This window comes from Neofelis nebulosa, chromosome 2, assembly GCF_028018385.1.
Source record: "Neofelis nebulosa isolate mNeoNeb1 chromosome 2, mNeoNeb1.pri, whole genome shotgun sequence".
Lineage (NCBI taxonomy): Eukaryota > Metazoa > Chordata > Mammalia > Carnivora > Felidae > Neofelis > Neofelis nebulosa.
The window spans coordinates 73,569,429-73,594,145 of record NC_080783.1 but is presented as its reverse complement, the minus strand read 5'-3'; the positions used below and the strand labels follow the sequence as shown (position 1 = coordinate 73,594,145).

Below are 24,717 nucleotides of genomic sequence, written 5' to 3'. Positions count from 1 at the left end.
CCCGCGTCAGGCTCTGGGCTGATGGCTCGGAGCCTGGAGCCTGTTTCCGATTCTGTGTCTCCCTCTCTCTCTGCCCCTCTCCCGTTCATGCTCTGTCTCTCTCTGTCCCAAAATAAATTAAAAATGTTGAAAAAAAAAATTTAAAAAAAAAAAAAAAAAAAAACTTTTAATTAATTTTTTTTTTAATTAGTAATACAATGGGGCACCTAGGTGGCTCAGCTGGTTGAGTGTCTGACTCTCAGATTAAGCTCAGGTTGTGATCTCAAGGTTTGTGGGTCCAGCCCTAGGTCAGGCTCTGTGTTGGCAGCATGGGGCCTATTGGGATTTTCTCTCTCTCTCTCTCTCTCTGCCCTTTCCCTGCTCTCTCTCCCTCTCTCTCTCACACACACACAAAATAAATAAACATTAAAAGAAAATAATTAAAAATTAAAAACATTAAAAATCATGATATGTAGAATATCTGGATAAACACATTGGAAACATGTAACATTAGCAGTACCTAGGGAGATGAACTGGGAGCTGGAAATAATGGTAGGAGGGAGACTGCAGACCTCTTCGTGCTTTTTGAATTGTGTGCCTTATGCGTGTTTTACAAAATCAGCAAAATATGTAATAATTTTTAAAGAACGAGGGTAAAGTCAAATTCACAAGTGCATTGAGAAATAGAATGGGTTTCCCTTATTTTTCACTTTATTGGAACTAGTTTTAGAAATCGCCAATTTGGCGTTTCCATAAAGAGAATTAACAAGTTTAAACAAATCAATGTCCATTTAGCTTTTTCTCATTTGAGTTTGTCAGATTTGAGATGTGCACATTTCCTGGGAACAGAAAGAAGTATTTGCTTTGACTTGCAATCTGAAATGGGTTGTTCCTTTTCAAAAGTTGATTTCATCTGACATTGTTAAACACTTGAATTGCTGTTAGGTCATCTGTAGCCTAATTAACACTAATTGATCTCCTGAATGGCAGGATTATTAATGGAGTTTAATTACTCATTAGAACCTCTGAGCTTGGCCAACATCAGAGGTTTGGGATCCTGGATGGAAGGTGGGTATCCAGTGGGATCAGAGGCATTTCTCTTGAATTAAATGCCTGTTACCACTGCATGCCCTGACTTTTGGCTCATCTCTCAGAATCTGGCTTTTGAACGATCTAGTTGGAAAAAAAAAAAAATGCAAGCCTTGCACAAACTTTAATCTTGTGGGAAAACAAGAGGGTCACATTGTAATTGTCTGTTGCTATCATAAAGAATGTAATTGGTTTGATAACAAGAAAAAATGTTTTTCAGTGAAACACCTAAGGGAGTATGTTGTTATTCTCCTCCCCAAACCAAAAGTGTAAACCTCTCTTGTTTTTTTAGCCTCAGTTCCTGCTCTCCGTACATCAAAAAGCAGACCTCAGCCCTTCTCCCCTTCCCCACCTTGTTTGCATGACACAATATTTTTTCTTCAATTCAGGGTAACGTTTTATTGTGTTATTTTAGATAAAAGCTTAGATCTTCAGAAAGTAAGTTCTAAAAATTTTTTTCAAGTCTAAATTCATACCTTGAATAACAAAGCAAGACTACTCTTTCTATTCTAACCACGCCTCTGTGTTGATGCTTATTTTGTATAGTAAAAGCCGGAGGAATGCGAATTTCAAAAAAACAAGAAATTGGTGTCTTGGACAGACACACCAAAAAAACGGGATTAGAGAAAACAAGGTAGGGATTGCCTGATTTCTTCTCTTTCATCACCTCAAGGAGTTTTGAGTGACTCTGCTTCCAGAAGTCAGAGGCCTCCCTGCATTTTAGGACAAACCAACCCTTCTTGGACCTTTGCTGAACAGGGTTAAAGGCAGCCAGCCCAGGAGGGGTGGTGTTGGGGGATAAAGATGAAAGGCACATTCAGGTGAAAGGTGACTACCTTCTAGAAGATTCTGGACCCCCTCACCCTCCTCCTTCTCTCTGCAGCCAGCCCAGCTGCCTTGTCCTTATACTTAAAAAGCACAATCCTGACTTCCTCTAAACCTGACTCATGTTCTTTTAGCCTATTTTCGCATTAGCCTTTAAAATAGTGTCCCTAGGCTGGCCCTAGTTTCATAATATGCTTTCTGCTGTAGCAAATCTTCTGAATTAAAAATAAATGGGGTGGGTTTCTTTTTTCTTTCTTTTTTTTTTTTTTTTTTGGTTTTGTTTTAAATCCATCACTCAATTATTTAGAAAATAATGGCCACTATATTTGGCATGGCCAGAAGGCATATAGATACTGAGGTTAGTTTCTCCCTGCTCATTCCCCTGTAACCTTGACAGAAGGCACAATTCCCAGAGCTAAGCAGAGAGCTGTGGGCTGGTCAGGCGTGCAAATGGCCTAACCACTGTGTACTGTGGTTAAAGAAAATGTGTTCCAAAAGAAAGAGACCTGCAAAACTGGCTCCTCCAAGTAGGTAATGAGGGCACTTCAGGGACAATTTCAAGATGGTTTCCATAGATGACTCAATAAGTGATTCAAAAAGAAATCAATTGGAGGACATTCAAGATGTATCCTAAAGAATTATAATGGTAGTAGTCCCAGAAAGAGAATGCAGAGGGAAATAGACTGTGTAATTTCTGTGGCTGTTTCATGTAAAATTATCTTTAATTCACTTTATTTTTTTAAGAGAGAATGAGTGGGGGAGGGGCAGAGGAAGAGAGAGACTCTCAGGCAGGCCCCACACCCAGCGCAGAACCTGACTTGGGGCTCAGTATCACAACCGTGAGATCGTGACCTGAGCCAAAATCAAGAGTTGAATGCTTGACCTACTGAGCCTCCCAGGTGCCCATCTTTAAATCACTTTTGAAGTTTTCTTCCCAATTTCTGGGAAAGAATTTTTTTGAGGATTTGTGCCACTTTAAAATGAAAGGCTCATTTGCCCCGTTACCAGTACGTTTTTGTTTCTTCTGCTATCAGAAAATAACTATCACATAATGAAAGCCAATGCTATAAATCCTCAACAGTGGGGGTCACATTTTATTCATCTCCGGACCCAACATCTAGGACAGTTCTTAGAATAGAAAAATCACTTGAAATTGAAAGCTGGCTTTATTCTGTAACTAAAACCTGATTCAGGCATAAGCCCTGTTTATTGTGATCTGGTTAACATGCCTGGGCCAGGGGCTCAGGAACAACTAAAAAGTCATGGCTTAGGGGCACCTGGGTGGCTCAGGTGGTTGAGCAACCGATTCGGATTTCAGCTCAGGTTGTGATCTTACTGTCTTGAGATCGAGCCCCGTGTCAGGCTCCACACTGGGCATGGGACCTACTTGAGATTCTCCCTCTCCCTTTCCCTCTGCCCCTCCCCTGCTCACACTGTCTCTATCTCTCTCACAAAAAATAAAATAAAAAAGTGTTTGCTTAGATATATGATCCAATTGGCAGCCAGTGGACAAGTCATTTATTTCTCTACACTTCAGAAAATGGGGGCTTAATTGTGTCGTCAGCTGAATGATGTGGGAAGGGTTGACTAGAGAGTAATAAAGTGGAGATTGGAACCCTCTTAAAAAACTCAATTGTTGCCTAAGAGTCATTAAAAGATGAGAATGGGACCACTTCAAAACATAAACAGCAAGAAGTAGCTCACTCTCTCTTGCCCTATTCACCAGCAACAGATACAGGTATGTGAGGCCTGATATGTGTAGGATTTGGGAGCCATTTTAAAGAAAAATAGTAAAACATTATATCTATGAATGGCTAGGAACCCTCCTGAGGGAGAAGGAGCCTGTTCAGGGGGAGGCCTGAAGCTGAAGCTTCATTAGCTCCACCCTAAATTCACCTCTGCTGTTGTCATCGCTTTGTGAGTGTATGCATGAGATACGAGGGCCTCATTTTCATGGACAGGCATCCCTCTTTACATCTTGGAGAATGGCTTTTGCAAAATGTATCATAGAAAATAAATTTCTGAGCATCATCGATCTATGTCCATTTCCTAATAACTTCTAACCAACACAAAACATCCAGAAAAAAAAATGCCAAGTACAGTATCCATCAAGAAATTGTACTGCAGGCTGAGCCCTAACTGATGCTCTCCGACAAAATAAATTGGCCTGAGAAAAAGAAGCCGGACACAAAGGAGTATTTGCTGTGTGATTCATTGTATAAAGTACAGAAACACTCAGAACTAATCTACAGGGCTACAAGTCAGGGAAACAGTTATCCTCAGGGGCAGCTGGTTTAACTAGTTGTGAATATTCACCAGGCTATATACTTCAATGTAAAGATAAAACAAAAATACACTAATAAAAGGGCACCTGGGTGGTTCAGTCGGTTAAGCATCCGACTTCAGCTCAGGCCATGATCTCACAGTCCGTGAGTTCGAGCCCCATGTCAGGCTCTGTGCTGACAGCTCAGAGCCTGGAGCCTGCTTCGGATTCTGGGCCTCCCTCTCTCTCTGCCCCCGCTCTCAAAAATAAATAAACATTAAAAAAAATTAAATACACTAGTAAGAATAATTTGACCTACAAAGGTTTTTGTAGCACATGGGCACACAGAAGCAGAATTTTTTGCCTTCTAGATATTACCAAGCAAGTGTAAAGACTTAAAGACCAAGTAGATAGCCCCTTGTATAAATCATTTAGCCTCCTTAGCAAGAAAGTTTTCCCATCCTATATGAAATTTTGTCTCATCTTTACAGCGCCATTGCAAATATTGCCAAACTGCAGGCAATGGATACCCTGAACGACACACTGGAGAAGGTGAGTCACGGGTGAGGCCCCTCACAGGATGTGCCCAGTCAGTATTTATCCACCACACCAGTCTGCATGGGTGAATGAGCACTGACCACTGAGCCTCTACCCAGCTCAGAGATCTGATGTCCTATGAGAGAATCTGCTCTCGGTCCAAGGAACACAAAGAGGTTTTGGTGAGAAAAGTTGTTTCTCCCAAATTCCTAATGTTCAAAGATAAGATAGAAAATGAGGCAAGCATCATGATGCCAAATTGGCACAGTTTTACTCTGCCATGTTTTTGTAAAAAAGCAGCTTATGTAATAGAAATTCAGAAGTTTTTGATCTTTCTCCCCTCCATAAGGAAATATTTGATTTCAAGTGAAGGCGGGTGGTGGAGGGTTGCATGGCTAAGGGCTGGAGGAAGATTAGGCACTGGGTTTATCCAGTAAAATTTTTTTGTGAAGGTGGTTGGCCATTGCCATTTTTGTTTCTATGTTTTGTATTTCTTCTAAGTACCTCCAGAAACTCAGAAAACTCTTACCAGATCGACAGGGGTTTGGTTTGGATTTACTAGTTTGTTTTTACATTTTGTAGGTGAATGAAGTGAAGGTCCTTATTCTACTTCCAGAAGGCAGATACTTGCATTTAAGCCTGTGAATAACCACTCTTTCTGCTGCTTTCACATTAATTGAAGGGACAGGATTGCACAATTTATAGAAGGAAGACTAGCTATTGCCGTCAAAATCAGGGATCTGGAAAAGACTGGAGCATAAACTGAGCAGCTAGGCCTCTAGGGCCCCCATTTGGAAGTGACTTCTCCACTACCAAGGTCGATTTGACCTTGACCAAATTACTTACCCTGTGCCTTAGAGAAGTCATTTGTAAAATGGAGGCAAGGAAGAGTATATACTTCATAGGGCTGTTGTGTGAAACAGAGGAGTTTCTACATATGAAGTTCTTAGAACAGTGCCTGGCACCTAGTAATCTGTTTGTACTCTGTTCTGGTTAGTAGCACTGGTTTTATGACAGCGAAATAAAAAGGTGTGTGTATGAAGTCCATGGGGTGTAATAAGGCAGATGGTACATGGCAAGATCTTTTTTTTTTTTTTGTAATCTCTACACCCAACATGCAGCTCAAACTCACGATCAAGAGTCACAGGCTGTACCAACTGAGCCAACCTGGTGCCCCAGGACAAGGCACGATCTTGATTATAGGCTACAGCTACAAAGCCTTCTAAGGTGGGGGGCTTGGTTCTCCTACAAATTGATTTGAGGTGAGGTCATAAGCAACTCTTTGCCTTCCTAGCTTTAGAAGAAGGGCAGGGATGGATGGTGCCCTGCCAGGGCAACACAACCTGCCTACTTCTGCGTCTCACATTCTCTTGCACCTGCCCACTATCTGCCTCTTCCTGAGGGACCAGAGCAGGTCCACACTTGTAAGTGGAACTGGATGGAATGGACACATTCTCCTAGAATATATGTTAACCCCAAATAAAATGTTTAAAGAGAGTGGTCAATAGAGGTTGATTATGCTATGCTAGGTTGATGATGCTATACTATATTAGGTAACAGTGCCAGAGTCTAAATTGCTTTTTATAGACATATGTGCTTATGTCTATTACAGACAAGAGTTCTTTTCCTTTCCATTAAAAATATTACTTCCTTATTTCACAGATTAAAAGAAAAATCAAGGGGCGCCTGGGTGGCTCAGTCGGTTAAGCATCTGACTCTTGGTTTCGGCTCAGGTCATGATCTCATGGTTTCGTGGGTTTGAGCCTGACATCGGGCTCTACACTGACAGGGCAGAGCCTGCTTGGGATTCTCTCTCTCACTCCCTCTCTGCCCCTCCCCCACTTGCAAGGTTTCTGTCTCTCTCAAAATAAATAAATGAAAGGTAAACAAAAAAGAAAACAAAATAAAAATCAACAAAAGTAATAACAAGTTGTATTCGTAAATCATAAGAAAACATTGAGCTGATGTGCTGTTTTAACAGCAACTATACCTATTTAAAAAAAAAAAACACCTTTAATACTAAGTTCAATGTTTACTGTCATAGGACTGTGGCTAAGACTGTATAGGTTACTGGGTAGAACAGGTCTGACACAAGACATCAAATGGGTCTCCTGCTGCCTCTGTCACTCACTAGCTATGTGTCCTTGGGAGATTTCTTCCCTTTTCTGTGCCTTAGTTTCTCCATCTGTAAATGGGAATGTGGTTCATACTATGCGCTTCCTTGAGATCCTGTGAGAAGAAAATGAAGTTATATGCAAAGTACAGCAAAGCCAGATGCAATTAGCCCTCATAAGTGTTAGCTTCTATCCCTAAGCAGGTATCCTACAGGACATCACTCAGAATCCCAGGCAAAGGATAAGAGGCCAGCAACAAAATCAAGTCCAAGATCCCTGTGTATGACTATCTTGAATATGGTAGTTAGAGGGACCCATGTGTTTTCTTACCACGAAGAAAAATCCTCCCTGAATCCATAGTTCAGCTTGAAGCATAATAAGATTTTATAAGAAAGGTCAACTTGGAGTGGAAAGACCAATGCCTTTTAGAAAACTAGATCTGCTGAGATCAGTGGTTGTTAGGAGCTGGGGATGAGAGGAGCAGTTGACCACAAAGGGACAGGAGGGAATTTGGGGGTTGAGGGTTCTGTCTCTTGATTTTGGTCATAGACTATACATACTTATGGAAAGTCATGGAACTGTACACTAAAAGGGTATATTTTACTGTAGATAAGTTATACCTTAATTTTTTAATGAAAAATGCATAAACCCTATAGCCTCATATAAAAATTAGGATGTAAGTATAGGTATCTGCTGATGAATTTTCACATGCATTATGATTCCCCTCATAATATGTATTGTCATGAAGACCCAACAATACACAATTAGCCAGAAGAAATACAGTAGCAGAAATGAGGGTCATATCTTCCGCATTTTAGTAACATTCATTCATGCACTCAACTAGAAGTATGTCTAGTTTCAAGAACCCATGTTAATTCTCATACCAATGCAAGAATTTAAAAGTCTAAGACAGAAAGAGGGCAGTCCTATTCATAGGATCTCATCAACCACTGAAACATGGTAAGAAATTTCTATCCATATGTTATTCATCTCTGGATGACCCACTTTAAAATCAACCTAGGTTTTGAGATTTGGGAGATTGAAAAACAATCCCCCAAAGCTTGGAATTGTATGAATCTAAGTGGCAAGCAGCCTAAAATTTTCCTCTTCCACTATTTCCAACTCCTCCCTGCACACAGACCTCTCTCCCACTACTTTTTTCCTTCCCTCCCTACCTCTCCAGTCAGCCCTTCCTGCCTCTTCCAGCTCTACATGATGAGAGAATTCATATTGCCTGGTGACAGGTCATACAACATGATATTCCTGCAGAAAAGGGGTTTTGCTTTTTTTTGTTTTCTTTTGTTTTTTTGTTTTTTATTTTTTTTAATATATGAAATTTATTGTCAAATTGGTTTCCATACAACACCCAGTGATCATCCCAAAAGATGCCCTCCTCAATGCCCATCACCTACACTTCCCTCCCTCCCACCCCCCCATCAACCCTCAGTTTGTTCTCAGTTTTCAAGAGTCTCTTATGCTTTGGCTCTCTCCCACTATAACCTCTTTTTTTTTTCCTTCCCCTCCCCCATGGGTTTCTGTCAAGTTTTTCAGGATCCACATAAGAGTGAAAACATATGGTATCTGTCTTTCTCTGTATGGCTTATTTCACTTAGCATCACACTCTCCAGTTCCATCCACGTTGCTACAAAAGGCCATATCTCATTCTTTCGCATTGCCACGTAGTACTCCATTGTGTATTTAAACCACAATTTCTTTATCCATTCATCAGTTGATGGACATTTAGGTTCTTTCCATAATTTAGCTATTGTTGAGAGTGCTGCTATAAACATTGGGGTACAATTGCCCCTATGCATCAGCACTCCTGTATCCCTTGGGTAAATTCCTAGCAGTGCTACTGCTGGGTCATAGGGTAGGTCAATTTTTAGTTTTTTGAGGAAGCTCCACACTTTTCCAGAGTGGCTGCACCAGTTTGCATTCCCACCAACAGTGCAAGAGGGTTCCCGTTTCTCCACATCCTCTCCAGCATCTATAGTCTCCTGATTTTAGCTACTCTGACTGGCGTGAGGTGGTATCTGAGTGTGGTTTTGATTCGTGAAAAGGGGTTTTGTAACCCCAAAAGCTCTCTAAACTAAAAATCTGGGAGAACCGGTCTCAGACCAAGTTCCATCAACTCCTTAAAGGCTGTTTGAACTTTTAGAAGTCATGTAGCTCCTCTGAGATTTATGGTTGCTCATTTAATCTTTTTTTTTTTTTTAAGGCAAGGAATGAGAGAGAATGATACTGCCAAATATAATTCTTTAGACAGTTATGGAAGTTAAATTTGGCAATAGTTGTGAAGCTTCTCTGGACATGAAAGTATCCAGTTAAAGCACGAGTAACAAGGTTGGGTTATGGTGTGGAGGGGGATGGAATGTTGAAACCTAGTTAAAGTTGGGGCCACTTTTCAAGTTGCCAGATGTGTCACCATTGCCAAAGTTAGTGAGATGTATGTGAAATGGGATCCTGGGGGAGTGGAAACTATCAAAGGCATCTGCAAATCTAAAAAGGTTTCTCCTGTTCTGTAGATTAACATCGCTGTAGGAGTATCCTTGAATTTCATTGACTGGAGCTGAATGTTTTGTTTTAAGCATTTTGCTTAACGGGGTGTGGAAATCAAAGTGCCAACATTCAAGTTGGAAGTTAACACCCTGGAAAGATGAATGGAAGAGCTCCAGTCTGCTAACACTACCTAACTTCAGGCTCTAAAACAAAACCTGCCGCTGATTTTCTTGCATATAGAATTTCTCTCCTAGCTCCAGTCATGAAGATTTTTATCATACTTCTTTTGTGTTTTCTCTGAAACTAAAACTATAGGTTCTGAGGTCACAACTACCCAAGATGAAGGTAAATTCTCAATGGAGTAGTTTCTATTGATCTGCTTTTCAAGTTCAGTGTGTTGTCCCTTCTATGATGGAGTCACAGCAAGGCAGAATCCTTTTACATATACTGGCCTTAAATTCTTTCTCTTCTGGGGCTACCCTGGATTCTCTTATCCTAATAAATCTGGCAAGAAACACCTTTCTCTTTAGAAACCCTATCTTTTTTAAAAAACTAAGATGAAAATTCCAAAGCTTCCCCAAAGTTCAGATGCCAGCCTGAAAGACAGCTGGTTGTAGGTTGTACTCTGGAAAGATATTCCTACTTATTTCTAGTTCCAGTTTGAAAATAAAATCTTCCTATTGCCCTTGATACAAAATTTACAGGAAAAAAATTAGGGCGTTTGGAACTTGACCATTTTATTTACAGTCTGATCAGTTCTGATGGAAGACTCTTTATAGACTCTCCACTGACAATCCCCAAGTCCTTCTACATTAAGGTGTTCCTGTTCCTGATTGAGGGAGTGGGGCGTAGGAGAGAACTTGATTCTCTTGTTGTATATTCAAGAGTTGCTATACAGTCTTGCTACTCCCCCAAACCTGTACATCTGTAATTTAATAATTATGGGCAACTTCCCTAAGCCTATGGTCTTTGCCAGAATTATTTCCACTTCCTTCTCAATCCTGTCAATATTTTCCCCCTAAACTTTCCCAGATCAGTTCCCAGATGGCCAACAGGCCCCAGGGACAGTCTCCCATTCATTCTGATCTGCAACAAGCCCCTCCTAAAAAGCAGTTGAGCGGAACTTTTAGGATCTATCTCCGTTAAATGCCTTAGTTAAAATGTAACCCCTAACCCTTGTGCATTACTGGTGGAAACGTTAAATGGTACAGCCACCATAAAAAAACAATATGGCAGTTCCTCAAAAAATTAAACATACAATTATCACATGATCCAGCAATTCCACTTGTGGGATATACCCCAAATAATTAAAAGCAGGGATTTGAATAGATGTTTGTACACCAGTGTTTATAGCAGCGTTATTCATGATAGTTAAAAGGTGGAAGCAACCCAAATGTCTATTATCCTATGGGCCTATCCAAATGAAAAGATAAACAAATTGTGGTACATACACAGTCAGTGGGATATTATTCAGTCTTAAAAAGGAAAGGGATTCTGACACATATCACAACAGGGGTAACCCTTGAAGACATTATGCTAAATGAAATAAGCCAGAACAAAAGGACAAATATATTGCCTGAGTCCACTTCTCTGCGACACCTGAAGTAGTCAGAATTCATAGAGACAGAAGGTAGAATGGTGGTTGCTGGAGGCTGGCAGTGGGGAGGAGGGAGTGAGGAGTTCTTGTCTAAAGGATACAGAGCTTCAGTTTGATGTGATGAAGAAGTTCTGAAGATGAATGGTAGGGATGGTTGCACAGCCGTGCAAATGTATCCGATGCCACTGAAGTGTACACTTAAAAATGGCTGAAATAGTAAATTTTGTTCTGCGTAGTTTACCACAATTTTTTAAGTGATGAGAAAAAAAAAATGCAACCTCTAAAGTATGGAGATAAGCCTGAAGATGATCAGGTAACGAGTTAGTGCCACCAGTCCCCTCCTGTCCCACCCCCACAGGGGTCACTCTCATGCCTGCAGAGCAACAGTCAACTCTGGGGCTTCATCTCCTCAGTCTCGACTTGCCATCTTGCCCTGTCTCACCTTGGTTACTTGCCCACATTTCTGTTAGGTAAGAATTAACTTGTTTCCTTTCTCACGCCTTCACCTTATGTTTGACTTTAAGTACCTTGCCAAATTGTTGTCCTACCTGTAATCTCTTGAATGTGGTTGATCTGTTTTAGTCAACACTAAACACACCCAGTACTTCCAGTAGTTATCTGGAAGAAAACTACTAACATTGGTGGCCTCTGAAGTTTCCTTTTGGTTCTAATGTTGAAAGAAAAACAAAACAAAACACTCTGCCCTGACCACACTATAAAATGCCTGTCATGTGGCCCAATGATAATTGATCTGACAAAAAAAAAAAGTCACTGGCTCTTTTTTGGGATTCTAAAGCAACATTTATGACCAATATCTCAATTATGTGTCTTCCTTCCTGCTGGAATGCCAGCAGAGACCATCCTTGGGTTTAATTATTATATTACTTCTGTCTGCTCATTGTAAAAGGAAAATTAAAAAAAAAAATACTGATAGGCAAAGTAAAGCAAATGACTGGGAATTGCCCTATAATTCCTCAAAGATAACCATTGTTAACACATCAGTGTATACTTTTCCAGCCTGTTTAATTTTTTAAGACTAAGAAGAAAGGACTTTCTGGAGTCAAGTTTCACATGAAGGGGAACTCTGTGTGCCCAGAGCTCAGGGATATTTGAGAGGAGATATAAGGCACATATGTTTTCCCTGGCTTAGAAGAGCCCAAACAAACTATAAACAATGTGATGCCTGGGGTCATGCGCAGTTTATCTCCCCCTTTATTTATTTAACTTGAGTGTCAGGGCAAGGGCATCTAAATTCTACAGTGATAAGTTAAATTCCTCATGAGCTGAGGCATCCCTTCCTTGCTGGCTAAGGCAAGCGTCCTTATTAGGTATTTTTCTATTTTATCCATCAGCTTAGACACCAAGAACTGGAATGGACCCAAAAGGTCACTGGGTCAAAATTCTCTTCCTGAGAAAACTATGTCTGAATTGCTCACCGCATTGGGCGTCTTTTCCATCTTAAGCTGTCCTTAGTGTAAATTCCCTAAGGTCTCTTGGTTCCATGTGAAATTCCTCTTATTGTCAAAAGTGTCTGTGTCCCCTGAAAGCCACGTAAGCCCTTTTCCTCATAGATGTCTTCCGTGGGATGACTAATGAGAACTTTTGTTACCTGAAGCTGGTAATCACTCTTCAGCTTTCCATTTACCAGGCTGTAGAGATTGGACCATGTGAAATAGCCAATACTGGACCATTTTTACCTACAAATACAGCCATTTCACATGCTTCAACATACTAACTGACCCTAACTCTTCCTAACTTCTTTCAGAGGCTCCTTATTTCTGCTCTTTTGACAATGGAGGTGTTCCTCCCCTACAGGACCTTCCCCAGTGTCCCCATAGCCTCCTTGGAAAATAGTGATCCATATATACATACTAGTGCCAGAATCCTTGCTAATCTTGTAGGACCAATGAGATGTGATCAACCCTTTCTACCTGTACAGATGTCACTTCAAAACATACATATAAATGCACATGTATCTTCTATATGTTATCTTGTATATACTATTATTTATAATTTTCAAAATCAGGAGCCAGCTAATGAGAGAAAACCCAGGTGAACATATACACATATGAGCCCAGAGCTGCAGGTGGTTTAGGAAAAGAGATACTAAAGAAGTAACCAAAAACTGTGAGGTTCCCCTGACCAAACCGTATTGTTCTCTGCTACTCATACTTCATGACCAAAAAAGGTCCAGTACGCTTATTTTTTCTTTCTTTCTCACCTCTAGCTCAGCCATAAATTTCCAGCAGCAGTGCATATGGCACATCAAAAACCCAGACCTGCTCTGGAGAAGGTCACTCCACTGAAAAGGATCCACATTATTCAGCAGCCTCGGAAATGTTAAGCTGGGACGTAAAACACAGCCGTCTGGCCAACTGCCTCAAACATCCGACAGCTTAGCAAAAGGACCAAAACTTTCCATAGGTCTAGTGCACTTGCTTGGTAAATAAAACAGCTTTTGTATCTTTTTACTTCAGATAATAAAGCATCCAAAGTTATAAATCCAGTGCCTTCCTGGGCCTCCTTTTGATGCAGGTCAGGAGCCCACTGAAGTTTACACATGTAATTCTGTTGAATGAGTGGAGAATCCAGAATACTTGACTATTCCACTCCACCTCTCAGGATAAGTCTTTCTCTCCTTGATGCTGACCCTGAGCTGTTCCACCCACAGTGAGTTCTTCCTAAAGGACAAATGAGTATAAAGGCTGTATAAAGGCCAATACTCTATGCAAACATGAGGAGTGAGTCTTCTCCATATGTTTATCTTAAGATCCTCAAGTTTTCCTTTGAGGTAAAATGTCATTTCCAGTTCCCCGCATAAATACTTAGTTTGTTTTGAAGGCTTGGTGAGGGAAAATGAAAATTTTAGATTTGTTACAAACATACTCTCCTCTGCAAAGCAATCAAGGGTGGAAGGTAGAATTAGAGTTTCCATTGGATATTTGCTCAGTGCTGGCCACAAAGTTCATCTGTAGAACCTAGGGGGTCACAACGCTACAGGGCATTGTGGTTGGGGTATAGATGTTGATTTTAATTGGAGGTAGGAGTAGGAGGGAAAGTATTGCCATAGCTAACCCTGCTCTAGCTCTCCTACCCTCCACAGCTCTCTCTCTCTCTCTCTCTCTCCCCCTCTCTCTCTCTCTCCCCCTCTCCCCCTCTCCCCCACCCCATATACTCACGTGTGAATAGCCAAGGCTGTCTTCAGGTGATAGTAGGGACAACCAGGTTCTTTTTTCACAAAGGTTATCTGTCACAGTTCTATTCTGCACCTCTAATTAATAATATTATCTGGGGCACCTGGGTGGCTCAGTCAGTTAAGCATCAGACTTTGGCTCAGGTCATGATCTCACCGCACATGAATTCGAGCCCTGCGTTGGGTTCTGTGCTGACAGCTCACACTCTGTGTCTCCCTCTCTCTCTCTTCCTCCCCCACTTATGTTCTGTCTCTCTTAAAAATAAATGAACATTGGGGCGCCTGGGTGGCACAGTCGGTTAAGCGTCCGACTTCAGCCAGGTCACGATCTCGCGGTCCGTGAGTTCGAGCCCCGCGTCAGGCTCTGGGCTGATGGCTCGGAGCCTGGAGCCTGTTTCCGGTTCTGTGTCTCCCTCTCTCTCTGCCCCTCCCCCGTTCATGCTCTGTCTCTCTCTGTCCCAAAAATAAATTAAAAACGTTGAAAAAAAAAATTAAAAAAAAAAATAAATGAACATTAAAAAAAATTTTTTAAATAATAATGCTATCCAACAATCAACACTTGTCTTGACCCAAAAAAGTGGTCAGTACTCGAGTCCATCACATTATAGGTTGATAACCCTTGGGGAGTGACCAGGTGGCCATGCCTATCTCTGATTCCTGGAACTCCAAAAGCACTTGGCTGAAGCCCAGTGGTCATGCTGATGCATGACCCCCCACCCCCAGCATTGTTTGGCTCTTTTTCAGGAAAAAGAAAATTGTCTGAGACAATATTGAAACTTCAGCCAATGCCAGTATGAATCAATAAGACAGTTAGTCCTAACCACCTCACTTTGGCTTAGCTCAGTTCCTGGTCCTCTGAGACCATTGTCAGAAATACTCCTTGCTGGAATATTTAAGTGTTGTGAGGTGCACTTGTTCTTATAAATGTACAGAAGTTCAAGGTCAGCCATGAATCCCCAGAGAGACAGTAGCAAAGTGTAAAGAGGATAGTAGATACCAGCTGGAACACTAGACTAGGAGATTAGGAGACTAGGATTCTACTTCTGACCCTTACTAGTTCTTAAACCTTAAACAAGCCACTTACCCTTTCTGATCCTTGTCAAATGGGTGTAATAACACCTGACCCCCACCCCACCCCCAGTTTAACTTTACCAGTGGCACACACTGGGAAGAAGACAAAATGGGCACTGAGGTTTGTAATAAGCTATTTCAAGAGTAGTGAGAGCAAGGTGGTACCAGGATGACGGTTCTGGAAGCTTCTAAAACCATAGTAGCAGGAGAACTATAAGAAGTGCTATAAAATGAGCCTCGAATAGGAATTAAAGGAAAATCTGAAGATTTGGGGTCAGATGGAAGTGAGGAGTAAACAGAGGAGGGTGATATAGGAAATGAGAAGCTCAGATGGCAGGACCACTAGACTTGCCTCTCCTGCAGGTGATAGGAGGGCCAACCACCCAAAGGAAGGAAGAAGAGAAGAAGGGTACTAGTCTCTCCCTCTAGATTGGAAGATGTATTGCAAGAGAAGAGATGCTGCTCAAAGGGAGGTTATGCAGTAAGGACCCCAGCAATAATTTAGGCCCACAACTGCAGTCACTCAAATCACCGAATTATAGAAAGGGGAAAGTTTGATGTGAACTTCAGATCTGAAAGGAATTGAAATTATCTCAGAGAATGTGTAATAGGAAAAGGGCCAGTCCAATCAGATTGCTTTGTGGCGATATGGCTGTACATGTTGAAAGCCAAAGTGGCTGTTCCCTCCCCCTCCTGAGGAGTAAGCCCTGCATGGATGTGCTGTGGTTACACTCACTGGAAGCCCCTGTGATATGTTCACAGGCCCAGCAAAAACCGTGACAATGGTGGAGGACTGTGTCAGGAGGTACGAGGCTGGGGATTTGCTGGCGGACACTCTTCTTTAGCTCATTTCAGTTCAGTTCAGCACGCTGTCTGAGGCACTGGGACACAAAGATGAGTACAAAGTGGCCCCTGCCTACCACAAGACCCTAGACCAAAGGGGAACAGGCATGCCAACAGATCAACATGCAGAGCGAGTTTAGAAATGGCTTGGTGAGAATGGGGGGCATGCTGAGGAGGAGGTCTTACACAGTAAAGAAAAAATGTGTTGGCTAGGGAGATCACTAACCCACATGCAGATCTTGAATAAACAGTCTTTAGTTAAGGTTTTTATTATGGAAATTTTCAAACATACACAAGAGTTGTGTGAATATCATACTGAACCCTCAGGTACTCATCACAAAGCTTCAACAATATGGCCAATCTTGTTGAATCTATAGCACCCAGCCCCCGACTTCTCCTTCTTCCTCTCTCCTTCTGGATTATTTTAGAGCAAATCCCAAGCATAATTTCATCTATAAATACTTCAGCATGCTATCTCCAAAAGATAAACACTCGTGTGTTCTCTCTCTCTCTCCCTCTCCCTCTCTCCCTGTAAACAAAATTTTACAAATATTGTGGAGCAAAAGAGAGTGTTACATAAACAATCCAAGAATCTTTCACTATGAAAGAAGACTGGTATTGCTGTGTGAGCTACAAGAGCCAGAAACAAGTGCAAACACACACACACACACACACACACACACACAGCTGAGCCAGTCGTGCCCACAGAAATGACAGCTGTGAAATTTGAGGAGGCAGTGAGAGGCAGAACCTCAGAAAGGGAGGTAGAAAATGAAGGTGGTCTTCAGGTTGAAGAAAAGAAACGGGTAAACATAAAGTTAGTGGGAGAAAACAAAAGGTACAGGAAGAAACCACTGGGGTAAAAGAGTTCTTGTTGAGGAAAAGAATATAGAAAACCCTAACAAATAGCTAGTTCTGAGGTTACTCAGAGGACTAATGGGGTGATAGGCTTTCTTTAGATGGAACCCAAGTCCAAGGTGGGTATGGCTGATTTTGCGGTATGTATTACGTTTTCAAGTGCATGTCGGGATGTCAGCTGGAGTCACTGCCCCCTTCAAATACATCAGATGAGCTCAAACCCCAGCCTACCCCTAGTGGATGTTCAAAGCCCTTCCACAATGTCTGTGAATCTCCAGGAATCACCTCTGATTTCCAACGAATTTGGTGTCCCTGAGTCCCACCACCCTGATCTCATTTTGGCCCTTTTCTGTGATTTCCCAAAAGCCTACTCCAGAGGGTAATAAACATATCAAAGATTTAGCAGAGTTTACATCACAGCAACCAGACAACCTGCAGCAGAATATGAGCTATCCCAGATTTTATGTGTATGTCCTTCCACTACCCATTCCCCCCAACCCAGGATTTTGTTCACTGCTCATCGTAGCCCCGGCAGGCCCCTATTTCTCCCACCATCTTGCTGATGGCTTCCCCTCTCTCACCCCCATCCTCATTTTTCTGCTCTTCCCCGCCTCCTAATTTCTGTTCAGTTCCACATCAGCAATTAGTATTTCTCGTGTTGTCTTGACCCCTGGAAAACACAACCCCAGGGAGTCACCTTACCCCCCAAATAATCTCCCTGTTTCCAATAAGTCTGACATCAATTATCAGGATATCAACATTTTCATCCAAAAATGTTCTGAGTGATTAATTAATTAATTAATTAATTATAAAGGGTGAAGTGACAGAGAACCTGAGCCAAGAAAAATAAGCCAAAAGAAAAAGCAGAGAACTTCCAAAGGAAATGTTGAAGGACTGAAAGACAAACACATGAAATTAGGGTGAGCAGAGCTCCAAGTAAAAATACATAATACAGACAGAATTTTGAACCTGCTTTTGCATACAGGATTTCATGAAATCTTCACAAAATTCACAAGATGATAGCTGTCACTACCCCACTTTGCAGATGACAAACATGAGCCTCAGAGAAGTTAAGAGATTCCCAGGGTGTAATAGTGTAAGTGGAGGAATTTCTCTGGAAATCTCTTAATCCCAAATCTAGAGCTATCCTCCATGACCCCGTGAGATCACAGGCTGGAGCTGAAGCTTAGAGATCCCCAAACAGAGAGAATCTGGATATAATTCTGACTTTAAAATAGACCTGAATTTGAAGACAGAAATCTATGTGAAAGGACTGGTTTGGGACTAATCAAATCCCTCAATAGGGGAAAAGCCATTCGAGTTCCAATTTTCAGGGTTTTGTTTAAAAGACACAAGTTATTCTTTCTATTCATGTGGTGGCAGAGATTGAAATTAGTTTCTTTTAAATTTTTTTTTTTAATCTTTATTTCTGAGAGAGAGACAGAGACAGAGTGCGAGCACTCTGGAGGGCCAGAGAGAGAGAGAGGGAGACATCAAATCCGAAGCAGGCTCCAGGCTCTGAGCTGTCAGCACAGAGCCTGACGCGGGGCTCGAATCCACAAACTGTGAGATCATGATCTGAGCCGAAGTCTGCCGCTTAACTGACTGAGCCACACAGGGGCCCCGAAATTAATTTCTTAAAATATAGGGAATTAGGAAAAGGAGTGAAGAGCCAAAGACATTCTCCCCTTCAAAGATTACAGAATAATGAACTTTTTTTTCAATGACATAAAGAGAGTTTTCCAAAGGAATATAGGCAAAGGCTTCCAAGAATAAAATAGATATTGCCACAGAAGCATTTAAGAGACAGCACAGACAGATAAAACCAAGGTGAAGACACTGGGGCCGAAACAGTGAAATCAAAGAACGGATGTAACAGAATGGGGTTAAGAGCAGAATCAGGTCACGCAAGAACAAAAACACTCCCTTCAAAAATCGAAGGTCTGTGAAAAGAGAGAGGATTGTTGCAAGATTAAAACGGGCAGAATCCGGTACCAAAAGAGAGCCTGGAGATAATGGAAGGGTTTAACCAGACATATTAAGTGCAAGGAAAGATTGAGCAATGCACTTTGCCATGGCTGATGGAAGAAACAAGTGATCCGACAGCAGACATCATGGGTCAAGTGGTTCTAAGTGAGCCAGATCTGGAAGCAAGAGAGCCATCCTGGCCCTGGCAGACATGGTGTCTAGCTCCACCAGGCTTTTAAGAACTGAGCAAACCACTGTTTTCGACGGCAGACACTAAAGAGGTGCAGTGAGCTGAACAGTGAAATAAGGCGCTCACGATATTTTACAAAGGAAAGAAGGTAGACGTTGAGAATAAGATGCCGCTATCTTTACAAGCATAGAGTGGGAGACTTTCGTAGGAAAGTTTCCACAACATAACGAATACTCAACAAAGTGGAAAATAAAGTCTAGACTGGTATGAAATCACAAAACATGCCAGGGGCTTAGCGGGGATAAACGACAATGGGGAAGAAGTGGGAGAGGAGGGATGGCGCCATGGTCACATAGGAAAGTGGCAGACAATGGTCTTTGCCGTTCCTCCACAGACTGGTCACTTCACTTCCGGGTAGCCCTGAAGTGCACCAAAGGAAGGATCTGAGGTAGAACAAGTCAGTCTGTTTTTTCCGAGCAAGGATGAGGGCCCCATACTGACACACCTGATTTCTTTCAAAAACAGCCTGGAATAGTTTTGTGTGAGATCTCCTGGTTTTTATGTATTAGGTGAATTTTTTGTGATTGTACACTGTGCAAACCAAACAGTTCCAGCCTGTGGGTTGGATTTGGCCTGTGGACCATCATCTCACACAAGCTGCATTTTGCTCCTCAGGTTTGCACAGCAATCCTTAGTTCCTGAGGACCTGAGGGGTATAAGAGCAGAGCCTGCAGTGGGGGTGGAGGGAAAGAAGTTAGCAACAAGGAGAATTCAGCTAGAGGTCAGATGTGAAGGTTGAAAGGGAACAGCTGACTTTTGGCCAGAGCCCAGCTTTAGTTTCCTCAGACGGTATCAATCTGGCAGTTACTGAAGGCTTATGCCAAGACTGACAAAACAAAATACAAGGTCATAAAAATGAAAAACCAGGGAAATCTGATAATCTTGACAGGATGGACTGATGCAGAGGCTAGGACCAAGAGGGCTTTTACTTCAAGGTTTGGTGGCTGTACAATAGTAACTATCATTTTCTGAGATTTTACTGTGTGCCAAGGGTGTTCTGTTATATCTAACCTCTAATATTTACAACAACCCATTTTACAGATTCTGAATGTATTGTCCAGAGAGGTTAAGCCCCAAACACCCCCAGACCCTTATTCATGCTTTTCTTTTGACATGGTAATTTTTCCCTAGTCTTTTCTGCCAAGATATCCATTACAATATTATTTATTATAGATACCCAAGAAGTAAAAACATGTCCATACAGAAACATGTATACAAATGTTTATAGCAGCATCATTTGTAATAACAAAAAGTTGAAAACCACCCAAATGTCCATCAACTGATGAATGAGTAAACAAGATATAGTATATCCATACAGTGGGATATTATTTGTCAACATGGATGAATCCTGAAAACATTATAAATGAAAGAAGCCAGTCACAAAGGACCGCATATTGTATAATTCCATTTATATGAAATGTCCAGATTAGGCAAACCTATAGACACAGAAAGTTGACTAGGGGTTGCCTAGGGCTGGGGTAAGTGGAGGGATGCAGATATTTGGTGGTGGCAGCTAAAGACTGTGGGGTTTGTTTTTGGAGTGATGAAAATATTCTAAAATTGATTGTATTTATGGTTGCATACCTCTGAAAATACTAAACCCCATTGAGTTGTACACTTAAGTAGGTGAATTGTATGATATACACATTACCTCAGAAAATGTTACCAAAAAAAATAATAAACAACAGAAAACTAGATATTGAAACATCAGTCATGTGTCATGACACACATAAAGAAGGTGATAAAGGTTGGCACTGTTTTTATATTCTAGCTCCCTCCCAAGGCCCCATCCTAGCTCACTGTCCCCAGTGTTGGGGTCTGGCTTGACCCCCAGCCTCAGACTAGACAAGGCACCTGAAAAGCTATTCTTGGGGCTTGGACTGGAGCTAGAAGCAGTAACAGGTGTCAGTATCTCATTTATTTCCACAACAGCCCTGTGAGAAGGTATTATTATCATTTCCCTTGGAGGGAAAAGGAAATATTTAGCTAGATTACATCATTTACTGAAGAGCGAAATTAATGTATTACATAAGTAGGATATAAACCCAGACACCCAGCCAATGTTTAACTGCAATCTTCCAGAGACCGGGTGGGTCCTAAGAGTAGGACACCATATTCTCATACACTGTTAGTGGGACTGTAAATTGTTGCATACTTTCTGGAAGACAGTTTGGTAGGAGGTATCAAAAGTCAAAAATAGAGACATACTTCTTTGATCCAACACCCCCACTTTTAGAAATTTATTCTGTAAAAACCATAGAACAAGTTAACATATATATAAACACAAGGTTTTTTATCAAGGTGTTGTGTACATAACAATAGGCCAAAAAAAAACTTTTGTAAAGAAAAATCCATATTTCCATCCACAAAGATTGGTTAAATGATGGCATAAATACATCCCTCTACTGCAGTGACCCAGGAATGTCAGGTCTTGTGGATAGGAACTGGGGGGTCCAAAGGTAGTAAGGGAATAGGGGGTAGGAGGAAAGAACCCTCCCCAAAACTAAGTCACAAAACCCAGCATAGCCTGGCATGCATCCCACTCAGGAAGGTCACCTCCTTACCACTATCCACGTCTTCACAAGGATTGTATTAATGAAAGAATCATTCTTCAATGTTATTTACCTGAAACATGATGTTTGACATTAATGTTTATGGAATGCTTCTGTAATTAAAAAAACAAAAAACAAAAAACAAAAAAAAAACCACCTAGACCTTGGGTTGCAAAGCACTACCTCTAAGTAGACTGAACTAGCTGTACGAGACTTGAGGTCTTCAACATAGTCCTGGGGGGCAAGACCAGCCTCCCTTCCTTCTGTAGACCTCTCAGGCTTACCTCTGCATCCATATTTCTTCTTTCTCTGACAGGACCAAACTCAGCAACAAAGTCAGAGACAAAAAAAGGCAAATCCAGAACCTGATCACATTTATCACTGTTGCAGATGGATGCAAACAAACAAGTTTGAAACAGGTGACATTTATATATTTTTAAATTACTTTTAAACAATGTGTAATTGAGAAATCTTCTTCTAATCCCATTACTGAACTGTAATGGGAGCACGTAGAACTTTTTTATTTAAGACTTGGGGGAAGCTTCAGGCTTTTAGAAATGAATGGCTTGCTATATACCAAAGAGAGGAGGAAATACAAGGTCTGAGACTGACTGATGGACACTGTCTGAAGTGTTTGATGAGCTCCACCGTGATATACTTAATTTCACTCCTCACCTGTGACAGTAGATTGCCCAATGACCTTTTGGTACAACGTAAAAGTTAAGATGAGTCTTAGGTTTAGGAAACATTTGTTTCCCCAAGAAGACTCTCTGGTTCACATGATATCACTGCCAATTCACGAACCTGATAACCGTACTGTGGTTATATCCGATACAAACACATGCTGAAATACTTAGAGGTAGAGGATCATGAGCTTAGATGGTTCAAACACTAAATTAGGAGTTCATGGATAGATAGAGTGCACTCATATGGGATAAAATGCTAATAATAGGTTAACCTGGTAAATGGTGCACAGATCTTCTTTGTGCTGTTTTTATTTTTTTAATTTGATATTATTTCTAAATCAAGTGTTGAAAGTAAAAAAGGCTCTAGGCCAGAATCTAAGAATACACTACTGCTTCTCAAATGGTAGCATATCACACTGGGAATATTACTGGCTTACATCTGATATTATTTTATTTGTTTACAATTATTTTTTACAGTTATTTTAAATAGATTATGCATTTATATGATTGAAAAATCTGAACACTTGGAAAAGGTAGACACTGAGAAATGTCACTCCTGCCGCATCACCATCCACTTAGCTACCTCTCACACCTGCAGATAATTACATTTCTAAGTTTCGGATTTATCTTTCCAGTGATTTTTAAAAAATTTTTTTAATGTTTCTTTATTTCTGAGGGGGAGAGAGAGAGACAGAGCTTGAGCTGGGGAGGGGCAGAGAGAGAGGGAGACACAGAATCCGAAGCAGGCTCTGGGCTCCGAGTTGTCAGCACAGAGCCCGAGGTGGGGCTTGAACTCAAGAGTTGTGAGAGCATGACCTGAACTGAAGTTGGATGCTTAACTAACTGAGCCATACAAGCGCCCCCTTCCAGTGATTAATTATGCAGATATGAGTATATATTATTCCTCCTTTCCTTACAGAAAATGGGCCGTGCTGTACACACCATTCTGCACTTTGCTTTGGTCACCTAGCAGTATATCATGTAGATCTCCCCATTCTATCACTTTAAGATATGATCTTTATAAAGAAATGGATATAATACCTACTTCCTTTATTTACACAGAATGTATGCCCAACCCTAAAATTTGGCTGTGGGTTAAATTATATGTGCTTTGCATTTATATTTCACAGCTGACTAGAAAAGTCAACTTCTGGGATTGTCAAAGATCAAATTCAAAATACCTAGACATTTTCTTAAATATGCTGACAAGTTTTGAACATCGAGGAACAATAAAATTTTAAATATGTTTCTTGAAAGAACACTGAGAAGATGGGTTGACCACAGAGTTTACTTACATGTGCATTGTTCTTTTTTTAAATGCCTCTCTCTGGGAATTTTCAGACAGTGTTTGTTTTGTGTTTTTGTTTTTTGCTCTACATGGCTATAGCCCAGAACTTTCAGAGGAGATTAAGCTTATAAAAGAGAAGTTTCCAAATTTTTTAAATATTATAAGCGAATGGAATATTTTTTTTCTGTCTGCAGTACAATTTAGTTCAGTTCAACAGACACTTACCAGGTCTTGTACAAACCACTGAGCTTTAAAAAATGGATAAGACATTGGTCCTGGCTGCAAGATGCATACAGATAATGCCTCTTTCATGTAGAAACTGCTGTGCTGTAATATGCACTCACAAAATGCTATAGGAGAACAAAGGAAGGACACTTAGCCCTGCCTCATTAGAGAAAATTAGCAAAGTTACAAAGACAAGTAACTGCTGACCAGAAAAAGAAGGATGGGGGCAGCAGGGGTGCAGGTCATGAAGTTTCATGAAAACATGAAACTACCTAGTATAGATGGGGAAATGGCAAACAGCTCAGTGTCAGTGGAGTTCAAGGTGTTCACAGATGTGACTAAGAGGGAGGGGAGGGCCCTGTATGGTCTGCCACAGAGCTGGGACTTGACTCTGGGCAGCTGTTAAAGGAAGGAGTTTAGGCAGGTTTGCCTTTTAGAAGGCTCATCTTGGCTTTGACATGAAGAATGGATTTGAGGAGGGGATCAATCCATGGGCAAAAGGCTATAGGAATGGAGAAGAGGAGGCATATTTGAAAAAACACTGCAGGGCTTGATGACTAAGACTGTGGATGAGAGAAGACCAGGGAGACACTTGGGTTCTGACTTGTGTGACTCAGGGAGTGGTGGTTCCATTAAATGAAACAGGGAAACCTAGGTAGAAGAGGGAGGTGATAACTTCTGTTTGGGTCATGTTGAATTTGATGATAGCAAGCAGACACAGCTATGACTTTGATGATCAGAGGAGAGTTCTAGTATTAGAGATACAGATTTGGGCATTGTATTTATCCTGAGGCTGCTATAACAAATTACTACAAACTTGGTGGCTTAACACAATACAGATTTATTCTCTTACAGTTCTAAGGTCAGAGGTCTAAAATCC

General features: G+C 41.2%; 1 protein-coding gene across 4 annotated transcripts in view; it reads left to right on the top strand.

The window, feature by feature from the left end:
* Window positions 1–24,717, top strand: part of DAPL1 (death associated protein like 1) — a 48,181-nt gene that overhangs the window by 8,965 nt on the left and 14,499 nt on the right. The window contains exons 2-4 of one of the 4 annotated variants that reach the window (XM_058694772.1): window positions 1,615–1,702; window positions 4,648–4,708; window positions 13,131–13,409. In XM_058694772.1, the coding sequence (XP_058550755.1) occupies window positions 1,615–1,702; window positions 4,648–4,708; window positions 13,131–13,247 (266 nt within the window). In that variant the 3' untranslated portion in view covers window positions 13,248–13,409. Of the gene's footprint in view, window positions 1–1,614; window positions 1,703–4,647; window positions 4,709–9,332; window positions 9,396–9,621; window positions 9,824–13,130; window positions 13,410–24,717 lie in introns of those variants that run through there. The other 3 variants (XM_058694778.1, XM_058694783.1, XM_058694762.1) reach the window with 3 other exon arrangements.